Genomic DNA, 21,156 nt, shown 5'->3' on the forward strand with positions numbered 1-21,156 from the left:
TTTTTATTGCCTGATAAAGCGGGCTGGGCCTGCGAAACGCGTTGCACTGTTTTGGGGTACTAATTAATAAATGTGACTACTATTCAGACAGTCTTTCGTGTCTGCTTTATGGAGGTAAGTCCACCACTTCCTCCCAGCAAATTTTAAAGTTTTTATCCACTTTTATCCTGCTGGCGCCTCTGTTCTCCTACTGCTAAATCTAAAACAATGTACACTTAATAACACATTATTAGCACTTACAATCTCATTCTTACACTATTTATGCCTCCTTAGTGACAGCAATCACTTAGGTGTTAAAACTACCCTCCGCCCTTTCTTAATGGAACTACCAGTTGTGTATAATGCTGGGAATACACGGTTCATTTCTGCTGTGCGTTTCTGCTCTTGATTGTTTTTGCCGCTCGAATCTGCAGTCAATTCTCTTATCTTCCGCTCGTTTTTCTTATCTTTTTCCATTCACTTCTATCAGAAAACGAGTGGCCAAAGGATCGAAAGGGAGATCGGACATGTTATCTATCGAACCATCTAATCAGCTAAAAAAAACTAACCGTGTAGTCCTAGCATAAGAATTCCATAAAACACAGTGGGCCTGATCAAATTAACTTTTTCTTTTAAATTTTGATGATTTTCCATCTTCTGTTTAAAATAACTTTTTTCCCTCTGCAATTGAAAAAGTGCCATCAAAATTATTCTGTGTATTTTCTGGCTTGCTGATGGCTTAAAGCATTATTAAACTCTAACGTAATATTCAATAAAAATGTGTTTTCCTACTTTTGATATCCCATACACTTATCGTATTTGCTTTTGGGTATAAGTATTATTATTCATTTAGAAATTACAAGTTCCCAAAGTACAGTTTTATTTGCTCTAAAAGCTGCCATTACATTTTATTCATAACTGGTGTATTTATATTGTATTGTACCCAGTAGTGATTTCTGAGCAGTGTTCCTGTCCAGGACACATTAGAAGAAGTTTATGTACACAGTCAGGGAATGTTTACATTCCTCTCTGCTACAATTAAGTAAACACAAGATAATGTTATCACCCGTTTGAATGCAAATCTCCCTGCAGGAAGCATTCTATTGAAAAAGTAAGTCCTGTGCTTTAACCCTTTGAATGCTGTCCTGCTAAAAAAAATTGTGGTAGTATATTATATGCTGTAAATAATCTTTTAAAGCAAAGAAGAAATGCTGGGTTTTGTACCACTTTAAAAGGCATTTTATTTCTAATGAGAAAATATCACCTGGGAGAAAACGTAGGAGAAAAAGTGAATTAAATCAGGCCCAGTGTGCTAAGAAGAGATCTGTGGTGTCTTTTCCTGCAGGTGTAACCCTAGGCATCTGCTTTTTTACCTTAGCTATAAAATGGCCCTGTGCTGCACACAGATGCACATTTATACAAAATAATGATATATTATTGATGATAACCTCATGGGCCAGTCAGTAGTTTCAGCCTCCAATAATATTGACTAATGATGTTTGTGTCTATGAGAATTCATAGAAAAGCTGTGTTTCATTATAGATTTGTAAGACTCTGATTTGCTGGTCATAATCATGTGTTAAAGCAGGAAGTAATAACAGGAAATCCAAGCTTTGCAAATGTATCAGCTGACCAAACAGGTCCTATGCCTATCTATGAGTTCTCATACACACGAGCCTCCCCTATTTCTGTCACATATCTCCTACATATCTTGACATTTTAGATGAAAATACTCTGTATAGAGAGGCGAGATAAGAGGCTTATTTTTTACAAGTGCTTATAGCTGTGTATGTGACCGTGTCCTCCACAAGCCTGGTCCTGGGGTGCTGTGGGGCATCCTTTCTCAAGATCTCAGCATAATGAAGTCCATGATCAGCCACCATCTCTTCTGCCTCATCCTATATGAGTTGAGAGAGATTACACATATTTCATCATAGTTAATTTCACTCGCTTAATATTCCAAAGAGACAAATGTAAAACATATTAAAGAGCCAAGTGTAAAACATATTAAAGAGCTAAGGGTAGAATTTACTAAATAGCTAAGTGTAGGATGTACTAAAGAGCCAAGTGTAGACTGTACTAAAGAGCCAAGTGTAGGATGTACTAAAGAGCCAAGTGTAGAATGTACTAAAGAGCCAAGTGTAGGATGTACTAAAGAGCCAAGTGTAGGATGTACTAAAGAGCCAAGTGTAGGATGTACCAAGGAGACAAGTTTAGAATGTACTAAAGAGCCAAGTGTAGGATGTACTAAAGAGCCAAGTGTAGACTGTACTAAAGAGCCAAGTGTAGGATGTACTAAAGAGCCAAGTGTAGGATGTACTAAAGAGCCAAGTGTAGGATGTACTAAAGAGCCAAGTGTAGAATGTACTAAAGAGCCAAGTGTAGGATGTACCAAGGAGACAAGTTTAGAATGTACTAAAGAGCCAAGTGTAGGCTGTACTAAAGAGCCAATGGTAGCATGTACTAAGAAGGAAAGTGGAGGATGTACTGAAGAGCCATGGGTAGAATGTACTAAAGAGCCAAGTGTAGGATGTACTAAAGAGACAAGTGTAGAATGTACTAAAAAGACAAGTATAGAATGTACTAAATAGCTAAGTGTAGAATGTACTAAAGAGACAAGTATAGAATGTACTAAATAGCCAAGTGTATAATGTACTAAAGAGACAAGTGTAGAATGTACTAAAAAGACAAGTATAGAATGTACTAAATAGCTAAGTGTAGAATGTACTAAAGAGACAAGTATAGAATGTACTAAATAGCTAAGTGTAGAATGTACTAGAGACAAGTGTAGGATGTACTAAAGACACAAGTGTAAATGTAAATGTACTAAAGAGCCAAGTGTATAATGTACTAAAGAGCCAAGTGTATAATGTACAAAAGAGGCAAGTGTAGAATGTTCTAAAGAGACAAGTGTAGAATGTACAAAATAGCTACGTGTAGAATGTACTAAAGAGACAAGTGTAGGATGTACTAAAGACACAAGTGTAGAATGTACTAAAGACACAAGTGTAGAATGTACTAAAGAGACAAGTGTAGAATGTATTAATAGACAAGTGTAGAACTTAGGAAATAGACAAATGTAGAAGTGTACAAGGTACAGGTTGTTCCCATCACCCATTATTTGTATTATTATTGTTTCTATCTCATATATGAGGATCATCTGGAGAGTGAAGACCTTTTTCTTTTAATCAGTTAAGGAAACATTTTATTTTAGGAGGGTCATCCATAAAGTAAGACCTGTTTGCTTTCATGTTTAACCACTTGTCCTAATTGGCCTCCCTGTAGATTTCAGGACGTGAAATTCACGTCCTGCAGTTAAAAGGCTGCTGAGAGCTCCCGCACGTGCACGCCCCCGTCCGTCCTGCTCGTGCACGAACGTGCATTCATTTAAAGTCATTGGGATCCGCTTTATAAAAAATAAACCAGATGCTTACCTAAGGAGAGGGGAGGCTCTGGGTCCTAATGAGCCTTCCCTCTACTCTCCCGGTGACCTCTGTGCTGCGCTGTCCCCGGGAGCAGTATTTGACTAAATTGGTCAAATACTGCTCCTTTCACCGGGGAAGGTGACTTTGGAAAGTCTTTGGGAGCCTGAGTACTCCCGAAGATGGACCACTCCATACTGCGAGCGCCCTCTAGCACGCAATCGTGCATGCGCAGTATGGAGCTGCCTGCGTTCGGGAGGACTCAGCTCCCAAAGACTTCCGAAGTCCCTCGCGGTGGGGGATTTGAACGGGGGAGGCAGCGCTGCACCGACGGCACTGGCAGAGGAGAGGGAAGGCTCATTAGGACCCAGAGCCTTCCCTCTCCTTAGGTAAGTATCTGGTTTCTTTTTATAAAGCGGTTCCCAATGACTTTAACTGTGAATGATACCAAGAATTAAAAAAAGTAAACAAAAGTATTAAAGTGACAGTGTCCCCATTAAATAATAAAGTGTATCTCTTCCCTCCCCACGTAAAATATTAACTCCTACATAACTAATTAACCCCTTGTGTCACCTATACTTAGCCATAATATTAGCGGACACCTGTAATGGCTGCCGTCCAGTAGCGATTGCACGCAATTGATAGGGCGACAGCTCCGGGACCCAACACTGTACATATGCATTCCTGTGCTGTTGCCTAGCAATGTATCTGTACAGCACTGGGGTCCCCAAACTGTGCGCCATAGCAATCGGGTCCAATCGCTACAAACAAGCAAGCTGCCGATAATGGTCTGCAACATTCCCAACTGGTGATGAAATATGGCACGTAGGCTATTAATTTAACCGGGAAAAGACAAGTAACCTATTTTGATATGTTTTATAACTGTTGCACTTCTCATGTAAAATTTGTGAATGGTGAAATATGAAAAAAAATGTGTATTTTCTGCACTTACACCTATTTGTTCCATATCAAAATGCCTGTAAAATTAAATTCTTGAAAACAAATACTCTCCAAAGAAAGCCTAGATTGACCTGAAAAAAACTACATGTGTATGACTTCGATGGCATAAGTACCGTACTTTTCGGACCATAAGACGCACTTCCCCCCCCCCCCCCCCCCCCCCAAAAAAAGGGGGGAAATGTTGGTGCGTCTTATGGTCCGAACGTGGCTCCAAAGCCTCCCCTAAAATGAATCCCTGGCAGTCTGTTGGGCCCTTACTCCCTCTAATGCGCAGCAGCTGCCGCCTGATCAGTGTCACTGACCCTGCTCTTTTTCAGGTGCAGTTACAGCGGCAATGGCCCCCAGTGATCCGCTGATCCCTCCCTCTCTCTGGTGCGCAGTGGTGGCAGCCCGTTCCGCTCTCACCTGCTCTTCAATGACAGCCCGTCTAGCCTAGTGACAACAGTAATGGCCCCTGTTGATCCTCTCATCCCTCCCTCCGATGTGCAGCCTGTTAAGATCACTCTCAGTCGGTGCCGGGAGCGGCGGTTCTATTCTCAATACTTCGGCAGGCACGATGACATACTGTAGCTAAGGGGCCTTGGTTGATGACCTCATCAAGCAAGGGTCTCTTAAAGACATAGTATGTGACCGTGCCTGCCGAAGAATTGAGAATAGAACCGCCGCTCCCGGCACCGACTGAGAGTGATCTTAACCGGCTGCACATCTGACACTGATAGTGCTTTTCACTGGTCTTCCTGGGGAAAGCTGCTTTTATTCACAGATGGGCTTCTCTGCATGTGGTGGTAATGTGGTTTCACAACTGTGTTTATGTTTGTATGTGGGAGCACACTCTGTTTATAGCTGCTATTTATGCTTATATCACTTTTTCAGTTGTTATCCACTGAGTATAGCTGGTTTCTTATTATATGCATTGACTGCACTTAGCACTTTATTATTATTATTATTATTATTTCAGCTGCCCTAATGTGTTATTGGTTGACATTTATTGGTAAATTTGGCTGGTAAATACTGATTGTTGAGTCTAGTGTACCAATGGACTTTGTTGTGCAATGTATTGTAGCAGATCAAAGATTTTAGCCTACAGTCTAATCTCTGCTTCAAGACACTGACATAAGGTGCTTGGGGGGAGAATCTCCAGAAGACGCCCCTGCACCATGGGCGCATCAGGTTCAGTATATATAAATCCTATAAAAACAAATCCCCTGGTTTTTGTCCTTCAAATCTAGGTGCATCTTATGGTCCGGAGCGTCTTATGGTCTGAAAAATACGGTAGTCAAAAAGTTATTGATGTAACAATAGTCACAGCTGAAATGACAAAATTGTTAGGAATCTTAAAGGGGAAAAAACCCTGGAATGAGAAGTGGTTAAATAAAGGAGTTGATTGTGTGGAGACATTGGCCCATATGCAATTAACTTTCCCTCCTTGTTTTTTTCCAAGTTCATATTTTCACACTTTGTCAATAAAATGTATTTTAAACCGCAAGCAAGTAAGAAAATAAACAAAATAATTTTGATAGTGCTTTTCCCTCTACTTTTGGTACCTTTTCAATTTGCAAAATGTTGAAAAGTTATTTTAAAAAGAAGATGAAAAATCATCACTTAGGATAAAACTCTGGAGAAAAAAATGAATTGCATATGGGCCATTAAGCCATATCCCATTAACTTATCTCCTGAGTTTACTCCAAGTAGATGATTTCGAACCGTATCAATAAAATATTTTTAAAGCTCCCACCAAGTAGGAAATTTCTCAAAAGAGTTTGATATTACCTTATTACTTACTCTCAATACTTTGTTCACAGTATATATTATGTGGGGACATCTAGTGGCTAAAAGTAATATTACATTAAAATACATCCTCTATACCTATAGCAAGCCTATTAAAAAAAGACGGTCTTTACTTTCCAGATGACGCACATGCATTGATTGGGAATATATTGATGATTAGATTTTCACATACAAGTACATTTTAAATATTGTAAGTGTAAATAAAATGGATGTTTTATTTGTTTACAAGGCTACGCTCAAAAAATTGAATATATCAATTTAAGAAAAAAATATTTAAACCCCTTGTGGTCCAAAGCATATGCATAGATATTTTATTATATATCTAGAACATACCTTACTCTTGGAGACCAGGAAACCTGTTAAGAGCAGTAAAAGGAAAATTAGAAACAAGGCCCAAAGGTACAATTATTTGCTCATTAATTATCTCAATAACTTGTTCTCACCTTAAAGTGGAATATAACCCTGCATTTCAACTTTGCTCTAAAACATTATTTACAGTATATTATATGCAACTAGCATTTTTTTTTTACTAGACCAGCATTGGAAGCGTTACACAGAGCTTTAAAGTTCCTGGAGATTTCTGCAGACGCATCCGAAGCTGACATAGATACATTTTGTTTACATAAATGTATCTAAGTGTTGAATGTGATTCACTCTCTCTGTCTGAGAAGGAGCTGGAGGACAGCCAAAGAGTGTGTAACATTTCTCAATAGATACATTTAACTAAATAGAATGTAACAATCTGAACTTCTGCATATCTCTCCACTGTGTTTAACCCTTCCAATGCTGGTCTAGTAAAAAAAAAATGCTTTTTGCATATAATATGCTGTAAATAATGTTTTAGAGCAAAGTTGAAATGCAGGGTTATATTCCGCTTTAACTACGAAATCACTTGGCAATCAATACATTGCAAGCAACAAAGACACAGTAAAAATAAGGAGTACCTGACTGACCTAACCTGGATACTGATTTTATTGCTTGTCATATTTTGAATACTTTTCTGCTTACTTTGTGTTATGTTGGAGTCATGTTCCTTCTCAGTAACTGTGGAGGCGTCCTCTGCTTTTTTCTAAAGTTTGAAAGCTGTCTATAATGTAGATGTTACAAAAGCTGAAGACTGTTGGAGAGTGCCAGAGAGGCTATGGGGTGGCCCATACCCTAAGAGCGACAACGAGCCCTACTGGCCGCAACATCCGGTGAGTCAGATCATAAGGGGAGGGGGGGTGCAGTCGGCCACCCTCCAGTAAAATTGTGTGTGCAGATCAGCTGAATTGATTGCAGAACTGTTGCAAAACTTAACCATTCACATATGATTCTCTTCCTGATTATGGTTTAAAACTAAATACATTACGATTTTACATTGTAACTGTAAACTATGATGCAAAATTAGAATTATGCGAAATTCATGCTGTCACATGATTTCAAATCTAACATGAAGAACCTTAACACACCCTCAGAATCTTTCTCTGGTAATGTGCTCAGTGGACTGTCTGACCACTGTGGTTTATATAAGGGTGATTAAAAATCCACTCTCTTGGCTAGATCTACTGAGGATGACCAGGGTTGAAATCAGAAGTGAATCTGTAGGTCTGTCCCGTAATTAATTAAAAAAACGCGGTTATTCGGTGTTAATATTTTTTCAACCCTTGGTTATATCAGACCACAGGCAGGGCTGCTGGAAGCATAGTGAGATCCCATTTGTGTTAATGAAAGCACACCTGAAGTGAGGAGTGACTCTACCATAGCCCACCATACCAGCATAGGGTCTTCATCTTCGGGCCACACTCACAGCTGTGGACAACTGCATGCGGACTGCGCATGTGTGAGTACGGTCTGTGTATGCCTGGTAGAATGAACGCACTCGTGCACAACTTTCCCATGGAGAGGGGTGTGATCTGGCTACCTATACTGTAGGGGAGGGGGGCACCACAGGCTACTGATACAGAGGGGGTAATCTGACTACCTATGCTGGGGTGTAATGTGGCTACCTATACTGGGGGGGGGGGGGATCCGGTGATTTATACTGAGGGGGATCTGGCTACCTATACTGGAGGGGGGGGCGCATCAGGTGACTTATACTGAGGGAGATCTGGCTAGCTAAACTGGTGTGGAAGTCTGGCTACTTATACTTAAAGGGGGGGGGGGGCATCAGGTGACCTATGCTGAGGTGGAATCCACGTTCCCTACACTAGTGTTGGGGGGAAAATGGCTACCTATACTGAGGGGTGAATCTAGCTAGCTCTATTGTGGGGGGAGGGGGGGCATCAAATGACCTATACTGAGGGGGAGCTGGCTATCTATATTGGGAAGAGGGGGTATGGGGAATCAAGGCTACCTATACTTGGGGGAGACATCAGGCTACTGATACTGAGGGAGAATCTGGTTACCTATGAGTGAATCTGGCTACTGTGGACAGGGCCGGCCTTAGGTTTCACAGCGCCCTGAGCGAAACCTGATTTTGGTGCCCCCCTCTTTCATCTCGTCGTGTGCGCGCGTGCACACACACACACACACACACACACACACGGTGTGTGTACGGTACACACAAACACCGTGTACACACACACACACACACATATACACACACACACACACACACACACGCACACGCACACATATATACACACACACACATATACACACACACACACACACATACACACACACATATACACACGCACGCACGCACGCACACACACATATACACACACACACACACTCACACACATATACACACACACACACACTCACACACATATACACACATACACACACACACACACACACACATATACACACACACACACATACACACACACACACATATACGCACGCACGCACGCACGCACACACACACACACACACACTTAGTGGGTAACAGGTAGTATATAGTAATAAGATTCATATAGCAATAGGATCAACATTACATGATAAAATAAAAACAGATTTCTAATAATAGTAATAATGGCCTATATTAGATTTCAATCTGGCCTAATAAGCAATGCTGTGTGTGTCATCTCTGAGACCAAAGATGCACATAACATGCCAGAGGGGGATTTCATGGTACTGAAGCTTAGTAGAAGCCACAGCAGGAAGACATCTGGGCACAGAAAATCCCAGGGACAGCACAGCACACCCTGGATGCATGCAGTGTTAGAACCTCTATGCAGAAAGAGTTCATGCGGTCCCTTAGATATACTCCTGCCAAGTTTTGAACTTGCGCAAAAAAAGTGGGATCAGCGCATCACCAGGCCGCCTCTGAATGGCCTCAGCTCAGAGATGCGCTGAGCCCCCCCAGAAACTGCAAACGCACCTTGAACCCAAACAGAGGCTCTGCATATACACCAAAAGAAAAACTATTAAGTGGGAGCAGCTGACCAGAAATAAATCAGTCAAACATAGCAAAGAAATGAACAGCGCTACTTAAAAACAGATGAGTGCTTACCTGCAAAAAAGTGCACACCCCACTCATGGGATTCAAATACACAATGAGCATACACATGACCTGTCTACCACTTGGAGGATGTTAGTTTCACTAACAATTTGCAATTTGTTAGGTACTTGTCCCTCCCACTGTCGAAGAAGTCTTTCCTCCATGGGAGGGGACCTAACACTAACTAAATTCTACCTATGCATATGCATAGCCTGGGCGCGCTACCAGTAAAATTGAGAATTGCGCAAAAAAAGTGGGATCAGCGCATCACCAGGCCGCCTCTGAATGGCCTCAGCTCAGAGATGCGCTGAGCTCCCCCAGAAACTGCAAACGCACCTTGAACCCAAACAGAGGCTCTGCATATACACCAAAAGAAAAACTATTAAGTGGGAGCAGCTGACCAGAAATAAATCAGTCAAACATAGCAAAGAAATGAACAGCGCTACTTAAAAACAGATGAGTGCTTACCTGCAAAAAAGTGCACACCCCACTCATGGGATTCAAATACACAATGAGCATACACATGACCTGTCTACCACTTGGAGGATGTTAGTTTCACTAACAATTTGCAATTTGTTAGGTACTTGTCCCTCCCACTGTCGAAGAAGTCTTTCCTCCATGGGAGGGGACCTAACACTAACTAAATTCTACCTATGCATATGCATAGCCTGGGCGCGCTACCAGTAAAATTGAGAATTGCGCAAAAAAAAAGTGGGATCAGCGCATCACCAGGCCGCCTCTGAATGGCCTCAGCTCAGAGATGCGCTGAGCCCCCCCAGAAACTGCAAACGCACCTTGAACCCAAACAGAGGCTCTGCATATACACCAAAAGAAAAACTATTAAGTGGGAGCAGCTGACCAGAAATAAATCAGTCAAACATAGCAAAGAAATGAACAGCGCTACTTAAAAACAGATGAGTGCTTACCTGCAAAAAAGTGCACACCCCACTCATGGGATTCAAATACACAATGAGCATACACATGACCTGTCTACCACTTGGAGGATGTTAGTTTCACTAACCATTTGCAATTTGTTAGGTACTTGTCCCTCCCACTGTCGAAGAAGTCTTTCCTCCATGGGAGGGGACCTAACACTAACTAAATTCTACCTATGCATATGCGCTTTTTTTGCGCAATTCTCAATTTTACTGGTAGCGCGCCCAGGCTATGCATATGCAGATGGCCAGGTCTCGAGCAGGACAGTCAGTCACAGCCAGGGCGCGGTGGCTGGCACACGTACTGCGCGGTGCGCGCTTCCATCCTCCTATCGCGGGGCGGAGTCTCACACTGCCTCCAAGAGAGCACCGCAGCAGTTGCTGGTCTTCGCCCCCATCACCACCAGGGGGCGGAGCCAGAGTAAGACCCAGACGCAACCTAGCCGGAGCCCGCAGCCGCCTCAGCAGTGAGCACAATATGCGGCCAGGGCGGAAGGAATGCGGCGCAGCGCCCCCCTGGAAGCCGGCGCCCTGAGCGATCGCTCCGGTCGCTCAGGTCAAAGGCCGGCCCTGACTGGGGAGATGTGACTACCTTAACTGGGGGGGGGGGGGAATTCGGATCCTCTGCCTCTGGTGTTGGAGAGCCTTGTCCTGGCCCTATTTACATTTTATACAGTTTGGGTGATAGTGGCCCTTTAGTTCACTGAAAAAAACCAGTAATCAGATTGTATTCTTTATCTCATACAAGCACTGCTTACATGGGGGGGGGGGGGGGGGGGAGTAGGAAGCAGAAGCATTAAAACTAGGAGATAGTCCATAGACTTCAACTAGAAATCTCCTTTAATTGAAAATTGAAATATTCCTCACCTGGGAGATAATACTTCATAAGCGCCACCAGCAGAATGATTATAACACAAGTCTGAAGTCCTACAAGAGTGCTGAGGACAATCACCTTCTTATGTACCTCTCCTTCTACCTTCCTTCGTTTATCTGAAACAGGAGAATTAGATGAAAGCAACACACAACAGAACATCACAGCCTTAGTACATATATTATAAACCTACAAGCAACAGATAAATGTTGCCCTATCAGAGCTTTTATAGCCAGGCTGAAACAATCACATTTGTCATTTTAGCCACTTCTTGCTCACTTCCAGAACATCTCTATGACCTCCACCACTCCTTTAGCCACAAAGGAAAAACCATGGGCACATCACGGTTGACAACAAGACAATTCGCCCCACCTCCTAAGCCCTCTGCCTAGGTGTCTCTCCTGGGCTCTCCATTGCATCACACATCCAAAACGTTAGGCGGTCCTGCAACTTCCACCTGCGCAACATCTCCAAAATCCGCCACGGGCATTTCTCATGCTTCCCATTATTTTGAATGGACAACCAAATCTTTCTGCTTCCATTGCATCTCCTTTCTGTCAGGCCTCCCTCTGAACTGCATTGCCTGCCTAGAATCTGCCACGAATGCTGCAGCCAGACTCATACACTCTTCCCATTGCTCCACCTCCACGACTACCCTCTGTAAATCCCCCACTGACACCCTTTTCATTTCAGGATCAGTTTCAAAATTCTGTGTTTAGCCTACAAATCTGTACACAAGACCTGCCCAACCTACATATCTGAACTAGTCCACAAACATATACCTGGCCGCCCCCTCCGATCCTCCAACTACCTGCGCCTGAAAACTGCATATTTCTCACTCCAATGCATGACTGCAGGACCTCTAGAGCTGCCCCCACCCTCTGAAACTCCTTTCCAACACCAATCAGACACCACCATACACACACACACACACACACACACACATATTCTTCACCACCTTCAAACAGGCCCTCAAAACGCACCTTTTCAAGATCGCCTCCCCCCTGCATCTATGCCCTAACTTACTATGCTTAAACCTCCATCCCCTTTTAGCATATCCAATTTGATCATGCATCCTCAGTGGCGTAGCTAAGGAGCTGTGGGCCCCGATGCAAGTTTTACAATGGGGCCCCCCAAGCACTCTATACGTAACAATTGATACAGCGTACCAAAACCTGCCAATGGCAACTACAGTATAAGAGGTGTAAGAAGGGGAATGGGCAACAGTTTGTTAATAATTACCACTGTTCAAAGTATCTATAGAAGTGATTATTATGAGCACAGGCCCAAGTGCTCTAAACCTACAGCTGAACTCTGGTCCCCTACCGTTCGTGTCCTTACCTCTCCCTCTAGATTGTAAGCCTTGGGCAGGGTCCTCCTCCTTTTGTGTCCTACCTGATAATGCACCTCCATTACTGTGAACCCATGCTATGCATCTGAGTGAACCTAACTTGCCTAACTCCATGCTCAATCCAGTGACTGACTAAGCATTACCTGGTACTCATACTGTGCTGTGTGATCTGGTTTTCTTGTATTCCTGTATTGTCATATTGCTGTATGTCACCCCTAAATATTGTCTGTAACCTAAATTAATGTTCAGCGCTGCGTAATATGTTGGCGCTTTATAAATACAATAAATAATAATAATAATAGTGAGCTAATACTGTATTTGCCAGAGGGTCCCTCATGTCACCTCTGGCCCAAGGGCTCCGATGCGGTTGCAACCTCTGCAACCCCTATTGCTACGCCCCTGTGCATCCCCTTCATCGAGTACCCTTCCCACAGACTGAATTGGATCTCTAAGACCTTCACTCTGTCACATGATCTTGTACCTTGATCCTTGTAATAAATACAATAAATAATACTAATGAATTCTACAGCACAAGTTCAAATCTGAGGCACAAGTATAGGGCAGGCGTGTTGCAAAGTTAAATTCAACTCATGTTACTCCACAGTGATACTGGGCTTGATTCATGAAGATGCACTGCTATAGCAACGCAAGCTCCATGTCCAATAGCCCGACCTTAATCAAGGGATGCACATTACGCTGCACCGGAAGCATTGCATCTGATGCAAAAGCATCAACACGTTATGGGTCATCCACGGCGATGTGCATTGACCGGAAGTCATGTAAGTCAATGGCCTTGCAGATATTTTAAAATTTGTGTTGCGGTGTGCAGTAGCAGATTTTGGCAATACACTTGCTTGTAATACATATTTTGGCCACAGGAAGTGAGCGCTAGAGAGCCTCATTCATGATTTGATTCGCTGCCAAGAATTACATGAAAGCTCATGTGAAACCGGCCTTAAAGAGACTCTGTAACAAAATGTTGAGCCTTATTTCTTCTATCCTATAAGTTCCTATACCTGTTCTAATGTGCTCTGTCTAACTGCAGCCTTTCCTAGTTGCACAGTGGCTGTATTATCTCTGTTATATGATCTAATCTTCTCTCCTGTCAGCTTTGTTGGGCTGAGGCAGTCAGGCAGGCATGTGCTGTGCTGCTTGTGATTGGATAGAAGCTATACACACCCTCTCCAGGCCCCCTGCACACTCTGTATGAATCACACACCGAGCTCCTCTTAGCCTATCACTTGCTATGTCTTTTGTTTGTAAACACTGCATAAAAATGGCAATTACAAGCCAGGATTGCAGCAGGGGTGAGTGGCAGAAACAGCAGAGAGGGGCCCAGGAGAACATAATGAATAGAATGGTATGCTTTTTATTGTAAGAATTGTAGAGTACATATTCTCTTTAAATATAAGTTTAGTGCTTGCACGATTTCTGAATTAAAAAAAAAAAAAAAAGACGGGAAAAGCAAAATGCAGAAATATTGTGAAGTATTTCCCTTCCTAAATTACGTCCCCCATGCCGACACCTATATTATTTCTCAAAGCAGTTCATTTATAAATACCTGTTGGACATGGCTTCCCAGTTACTTTCAGTCTTGTTCCATTCCCACTTACTAATCCCATCTCTGCTCCTTCCACATGGCAATAATATGTCCCAGAGTCCTCCTCAGTTAAGTTCTGTATGGTAATGTGTTGGTTTGAAGATCTGTAGAGCACTCTGTCACTATTAGGGAGAGGTGTGCGATTCCCACAGCCCAGTGACCAGGTCACAAAGTAGGCCGAAGACTTGTTTGTCACGTTGCATTCTATAGTCACGGACTCTCCTGACTGAGCACTGACGACTGCCGGCTGCTCCATCACCACCCTTGGAATGTCAGAACCTGTTTTTTAAGCATAATAGATATCATAAGGGAACAACCACAACAAGCTCAAATGTGCAGAACTAAGAACAAGGATAGTACAGTATTAAAAGATTATATAATCTTGACTGTACAATCTTAGAGCTTCTCTGTAATATGAGGCACTTCCTAAAGTGTTCATTCAAAGAATCTTCACTCAATTAACTCTTCCACTACATGGAATTGGTTAGATTGTACAATCAAGGTTGTATCTCTGATGGACAGTTTTAAACTTAAGAAAATTTGAAAAAAGACTACATTAAAGAAAAAAAAACTGTACGTAAGGAAATGTAGGCAACGGGAGCAAAAGTCACAAAGTCAGCACTGCAGATTTCAATATAAGAAAACAGAAAAAACATTTAACTTCTGGCCTTCCATATTCTGGATCAGAACCACAAGATCTGGTCTGGAAACTGAAATAGTGCTGGTAATATTCTCTGGTCAGAACCAATATGAAACCAGTCTCTCTCTATGAGGGGCTTCCCCTCAGGCCCATACATTTATGAAACCAACACACAATGGGCTTGATTCACAAAGCGGTGCTAACCTACTTAGCACGTCTAAAGTCTTTAGACGTGCTAACCAGGGTGCTAGGTAGGTTAGCACCGAATTTCTGAACCAGATCGCACGCTAAGTTCCGCGCGCAAAGTTTTGTGCATGCAAAGTCCCATAGGCTTTAATGGACACTTCGCGCAAAAAGCTCGTTTAGACGTTAAGGGGGGTTTCACAGACGTGCTAACAGTTAGCACCGCTTTGTGAATCAAGCCCAATGTGTGCTAAACCGGCATTGCTGATATTTTTGCTGAGTTTAATTGCCCTAAACTCTGTGCTCTGCAAATGGAAGTTAATTGCTTGTGAGCCTAAATTGCCATTTTTTTTTTTAAATCCAAGTCTCTCGCTGGTGATGCCTCACTGCATTGTACTTTTATTCTTGAATTGCACAGAGTGGAACTGACGAGAAATACTTACTTCTCAGCAATAATTGTGTTTCATCTTGTTTTACGTAAAACGACAATTAATTAAAAGAGCAGTTCTTGTGCATTCATTCATGTTAAAAATAAAAATGAATCTCTTTATCCTATATAATAATCTCGGCGTCTCTGCGTCCTCCTGTGTCTGTGCATTTTGCCAAACGTGTATGTGCGGCACCCGGACAGACTTGGCACAGCACTGGAGGATGAGTGCATGGAGGCGGGCGTGTGTGCATGCATTGCGGCTGTGTGGCTTGCGAGCATCAGGGAGCGTGGTCATGAGTGCGCGTGTCGTGCAACCTTTTTGTGCGCATCGCCTTGCAGGGAGAAAAGGTGATAGAAGGGGTAAGGGAATCAGGGCCAAACCCTAGCGCCTGTTTTTAAAGGACACCCGAAGTAAAAATAAGCTAATCAAATAAACAATTGCATCTATCTTTCTTCTCCTAAAAATGACTTATTAACCCTCCTGGCGGTTTGCAAAAAAATCGCCAGGGGGCAGCAAATCTTTTTTTTTAAATTTTTTTTTTTTTTTTTCATGTAGCGAGACAAAGTCTCGCTACATGATAGCCGCTGCTCAGCGGCATCCCCCCAGCCCCTCCGATCGCCGGCGGCGATCGGAGATCCGGAGATCCCGTTCAAAGAACGGGATCTCCCGGAGGGCTTCCCCCGTCGCCATGGCGACGGGGCGGGATGACGTCACCGACGTCATCGACGTCGTGACGTCAAAGGGGATTCCGATCCACCCCATAGAGCTGCCTGGCACTGATTGGCCAGGCAGCGCACGGGGTCTGGGGGGGGGGGGGCGGCTGCGGCGCGACGGATAGCGGCGGATCGGCGGGTAGCGGCGGCGATCGGGCACTGCACGCAGCTAGCAAAGTGCTAGCTGCGTGCAGCAAAAAAAAAATTATGCAAATCGGCCCAGCGGGGCCTGAGCGGTGCCTTCCGGCGGCTTACCCCGAGCTCAGCTCGGGCTTACCGCCAGGAAGGTTAAGATATTCCACAGTCTTATTTTATGTTTAAATCTACTTTTTAAGTTTCAACTGTTTTCTTGTTTTTGCTCAATGACACATTCATTGAAGTATGCCAGAGCTAAAATCTATGAACTATTGACCCCTTTTATCTCTTTCCTACTCTCAGAAGCCATTTTCTGCTAGGAAAGAGTTTTATAGTTAGAATTTCTTATCAGTGAGGGTCACACTGTAGTCACTTCCTGTCTGAGTCAGGATTGAGTCAGCCACTTACATACCTGATATTTAACTCTTTCAGGCAGATAAAGAAAAAAAAGGTTCACAGCATAGTTATTAGTGTGCTTGGCACTGTACATTCCCATGTCTATCTCATCATGTCACATGTCACCTCGGGTATCCTTTAAACAAACAGGCTTATTTCTAGTATACAATAAAACAGAACTAAGACAAGACTCCTGTAATTGTATGAGCACTGGAGGAATCTGGAGGAATCCTAAGCTCTGCAGGCCTGTACATTTTGGTAATCAGGAAGAAGAAATAACATCGGGAACTATAAAGATGTTATGGTAGGCACCATGAATTCAGTGGCAGATACACAGCAGAAGAACATACAAATTAATATATTAATATATAACGTGTCAAAAGCAAAAGGTGTTCCATGTAAAGCGGAATATAACCCTGCATTTCAACTTTGCTTTAAAACATTATTTACAGCATATTATATGCAACCAGCATTTTTTTTTTACTAGACCAGCATTGGAAGGGTTACACACAGAGCTTTAAAGTTTCGTGGAGAGAAATGCTGCCGCATCCGAAGTTTAGATAGATACATTTAAGTAAACACAATGTAACAAGTGTGGAATGTGACTCACACTCTGTGCAGGAGCTCCCGGACACAGAGAGAGAATGAGTCACATTCCTCACTTGTTACATTGTGTTTACTTAAATGTATCTATCTAAATTTTGGCTGCTGCAGCCTTTCTCTCCACAGAACTTTAAAGCTCTGTGTGTAACCCTTCCAATGCTGGTTTAGTAAAAAAAAAATGCTGGTTGCATATAATATGCTGTAAATAATGTTTTAGAGCAAAGTTGAAATGCAGGGTTATATTCCGCTTTAAGTAATTTCATGTTTGTTATAGGTGAATTGACAATGTATGCCTTATGGCTAGAGATTAAAAAATACTTTATTTTTTAACTGTAAGTGCAGATAAAGAAATTATTTTGCATACATTGCATGTGTAGTACTGATAATGAATAGAATATTAGTAGCAAAGTTCAAAGAAAAGAGTCTCATATTTTTATTTTCAGTTGTATGGCTTTTTTTTATATATATAACTGCATCATTCTGTCATAATTACAGTTTACAAACCACACTCTATTTAAACTATAAAACTCAGCATAATCAGAAATAATTAACCATTGCACTCCCCTGTAGTGAAACCTTATCTCTCGCTGTTTCTTTCATGTATAAATGCTTAAAAAAACAGGACTGTGTTCAACCCAAGTTGGGTCAAAGAGCACAGAGAAGTGTGCTCTTTATGTATCTCTCCAGCAGTCGCTTGAGAGATATGTAGAGGGCGCACTTCTCTTACGTCAGACTGGCCGTGACTAGTTGAAGTTACGGGACCCGGTACCGGAGCTGCAGAAGACTGAGGACGGCGGCGTGGGAGCCAAGTCAAAATATATTTTGACTTGTTCCCACAGGAACCATGTTTTGCATTTTTGAGTACCGTATATACTCGCAAGCAAGCCGACCCGCATGTAAGCCAACCCCCCAACTTTTACCTGGAAAACCAGGAAAAAATGATTGACCCCCATATAAGCCGGGGGTAGGAAATGCTGGCCGCGTGATCCCCCCCATTGTGTCCCAGCATAGACAGTATAGTGCCCAGTATAGCTAGTATAGTGCCCAGTATAGCTAGTAAAGTGCCCAGTATGGGTAGGTAGTCCCCCAGTATAGCTAGTATAGTGCCCAGTATAGGTAGGTAGTCCCCCAGTATAGCTAGTATAGTGCCCAGTATAGGTAGGTAGTCCCCCAGTATAGCTAGTAAAGTGCCCAGTATAGGTAGGTAGTCCCCCAGTATAGCTAGTAAAGTGCCCAGTATAGGTAGGTAGTCCCCCAGTATAGCTAGTAAAGTGCCCAGTTTAGCTAGTATAGTGTCCCAGTATAGCTAGTATATTGCCCAGTATAGCTAGTATATTGCCCAGTATGGCTAGTATAGTTCCCAGTATGGCTAGTATAGTTCCCAGTATGGCTAGTATAGTTCCCAGTATGGCTAGTATAGTTCCCAGTATGGCTAGCATAGTGCCCCAGTATGGCTAGCATAGTGCCCCAGTATAGCTAGCATAGTGCCCCAGTATAGCTAGTATATTGCCCAGTATGGCTAGGATAGTTCCCAGTATGGCTAGCATAGTGCCCCAGTATGGCTAGCATAGTGCCCCAGTATGGCTAGCATAGTGCCCCAGTATGGCTAGCATAGTGCCCCAGTATGGCTAGCATAGTGCCCCAGTATGGCTAGCATAGTGCCCCAGTATGGCTAGCATAGTGCCCCAGTATGGCTAGCATAGTGCCCCAGTATGGCTAGCATAGTGCCCCAGTATGGCTAGCATAGTGCCCCAGTATGGCTAGCATAGTGCCCCAGTATGGCTAGCATAGTGCCCCAGTATGGCTAGCATAGTGCCCCAGTATGGCTAGCATAGTGCCCCAGTATGGCTAGCATAGTGCCCCAGTATGGCTAGCATAGTGCCCCAGTATGGCTAGCATAGTGCCCCAGTATGGCTAGCATAGTGCCCCAGTATAGTCCCAGTATGGGTAGGTGGGTGGGTAGGTTGTTAGTGCCCCTCCCCGCTCCTCCCGCGGCAGCCGCTGCTGCTATTACCTTAGGCGGCGCCGCTTCCTCTATCCCCGTCCTGCTCCGGTACCTGACTCACAGCAGCGCGCCCCTCGGCGGCTGCTGCTGAGATGACGGAGGAAACCATAGAGAGCGGCTTCCTGTAGCGGCGATGCCGTTACTATGGGAACCGCTCTTTATGGTTTCCTCCGTCATCACAGCAGCTGCCGAGGGACGCGCTGCTGTGAGTCAGGTACCGGAGCAGGACGGGGATAGAGGAAGCGGCGCCGCCTAAGGTAATGGCGGCGGCGGCGGCCGCGGGGGGGGGAGCGGGGAGGGGTACTACCACGCCCACCCACCTACCCATTCTGGCACATCACTCGCAACAAGCCGACCCCCCAACTTTTGGCCCACTTTTGGGGGGTCAAAAATTCGGCTTGCTTGCGAGTATATACGGTAATTCCAGTTTTTTTTACCTGCGTCAGTGTTTTACTTCAGCAAACATCTGGAAATATGCCTGAAGAAGGGGACTAGATCCCTGAAAGCTTGCATCATTTAACTCTATCAGCTAGCCATTAAAAGGTATTTTTTTAAGCATTGATTTTTATTTGCCAAAATATATGTATACAGTAGCATACAGAAGAGATAATACATATCCAGAAATATATTGGCATTGAAATTTCACAAAATCAATGTTACAAGCAAACAATATATACTTTTTTTTTCAAACAGTAACAAGGAACAGTATCTGTTGTTATTGTCATGCTCACCAGCAGGCATTCTGTCTGGCGAGGCTTAGCTTCGTGCAGATGAACTCCCAAAGATGCAGATGCCCAGGATTTGATGCAAAGTGATGTTTTATTTACAGTGAAGGTATGTACATGAAAAATATTCAAGGTAGATTCCAGACAGTTCAGGAACAAGCATGCAACATTATGCTCATGAAGCAGCTTTGCAGGAGTATTTACCCAGACAGTATTGATAACTTCAAGTCCACCAGCAGGTATGTAGATATTCATCCAGAATTCAGCATACAGGACAGAAGCAAACACACGGGCTATAACTCCAAGAAGTCATGCAGGACTGGAGAAAACAGACAGATTATAAATCCAAGGACTCAGGCAAGACAGGAACAAGCACTGAGGCTGCACAAGCAGGGAGGACAAACAATGCGACAGTAAAGGCTGCTGGGAAGTCTGGATCTTAAATACTCCACTAATGAGGCACTCACCTTGCAGGTGTTCAGACACTCCCACACAATCTTACTGCAGTAGTGAGAAACAGAACTGGGAATCCTTGCACACACACATGCAATTCCATTGCAGCAATGTGCAGACAAAAACAAATGGAAAGTCAGCCCATCACTGCAATGACAGGCAGAACTGAGAATCCTCACAGACTTGCATACAATTCCATTGCAGTAATGTGCAGACTGAAGCAAATGCAGAGTCAGCCCATCACTGCAATGACAGGCAGAACTGGTTCTTCAGGCATTAAATAAGAGGAGTATCACACAGCTCTAGGTCCAGATAAGGCTTGGCACCTCTGTACAGGTGCCAAGCCTTACAGAGGTGACCTAGAGCTGTGTGATACTCCGGAAGCAGGAGATTTGGGCGCATGAGACAAGTGGACAAAAAGGGCTCCCCCATTCACTCCCATTATAAATATCGTTTAATGGGCGCCGAACAGGGAAAAAAAGGCGCCGGAGATTATTAACGTTTTACAAACGGCGCCCGGAGATTTTTAAGGA

At 43.4% G+C, this 21,156-nt stretch overlaps 1 protein-coding gene across 1 annotated transcript; it reads right to left on the reverse strand.

Moving 5' to 3' along the window:
• Positions 1-927: 927 nt before the first annotated feature.
• On the reverse strand, positions 928-20,477 carry LOC137528115 (signal-regulatory protein beta-2-like). The gene is made up of 5 exons (XM_068249398.1): positions 20,177-20,477; positions 14,301-14,618; positions 11,385-11,507; positions 6,483-6,505; positions 928-1,877 (listed from the first exon to the last, which is right to left on the reverse strand). The coding sequence occupies exons 1-5, from the start codon at positions 20,184-20,186 to the stop codon at positions 1,740-1,742; spliced, it is 612 nt and encodes a 203-aa protein (XP_068105499.1). The 5' UTR covers positions 20,187-20,477; the 3' UTR covers positions 928-1,739.
• Between the last annotated feature and the right edge of the window lie 679 nt (positions 20,478-21,156).

This window comes from Hyperolius riggenbachi, chromosome 8 (assembly GCF_040937935.1).
Source record: "Hyperolius riggenbachi isolate aHypRig1 chromosome 8, aHypRig1.pri, whole genome shotgun sequence".
NCBI classification, from domain to species: Eukaryota; Metazoa; Chordata; class Amphibia; order Anura; family Hyperoliidae; genus Hyperolius; species Hyperolius riggenbachi.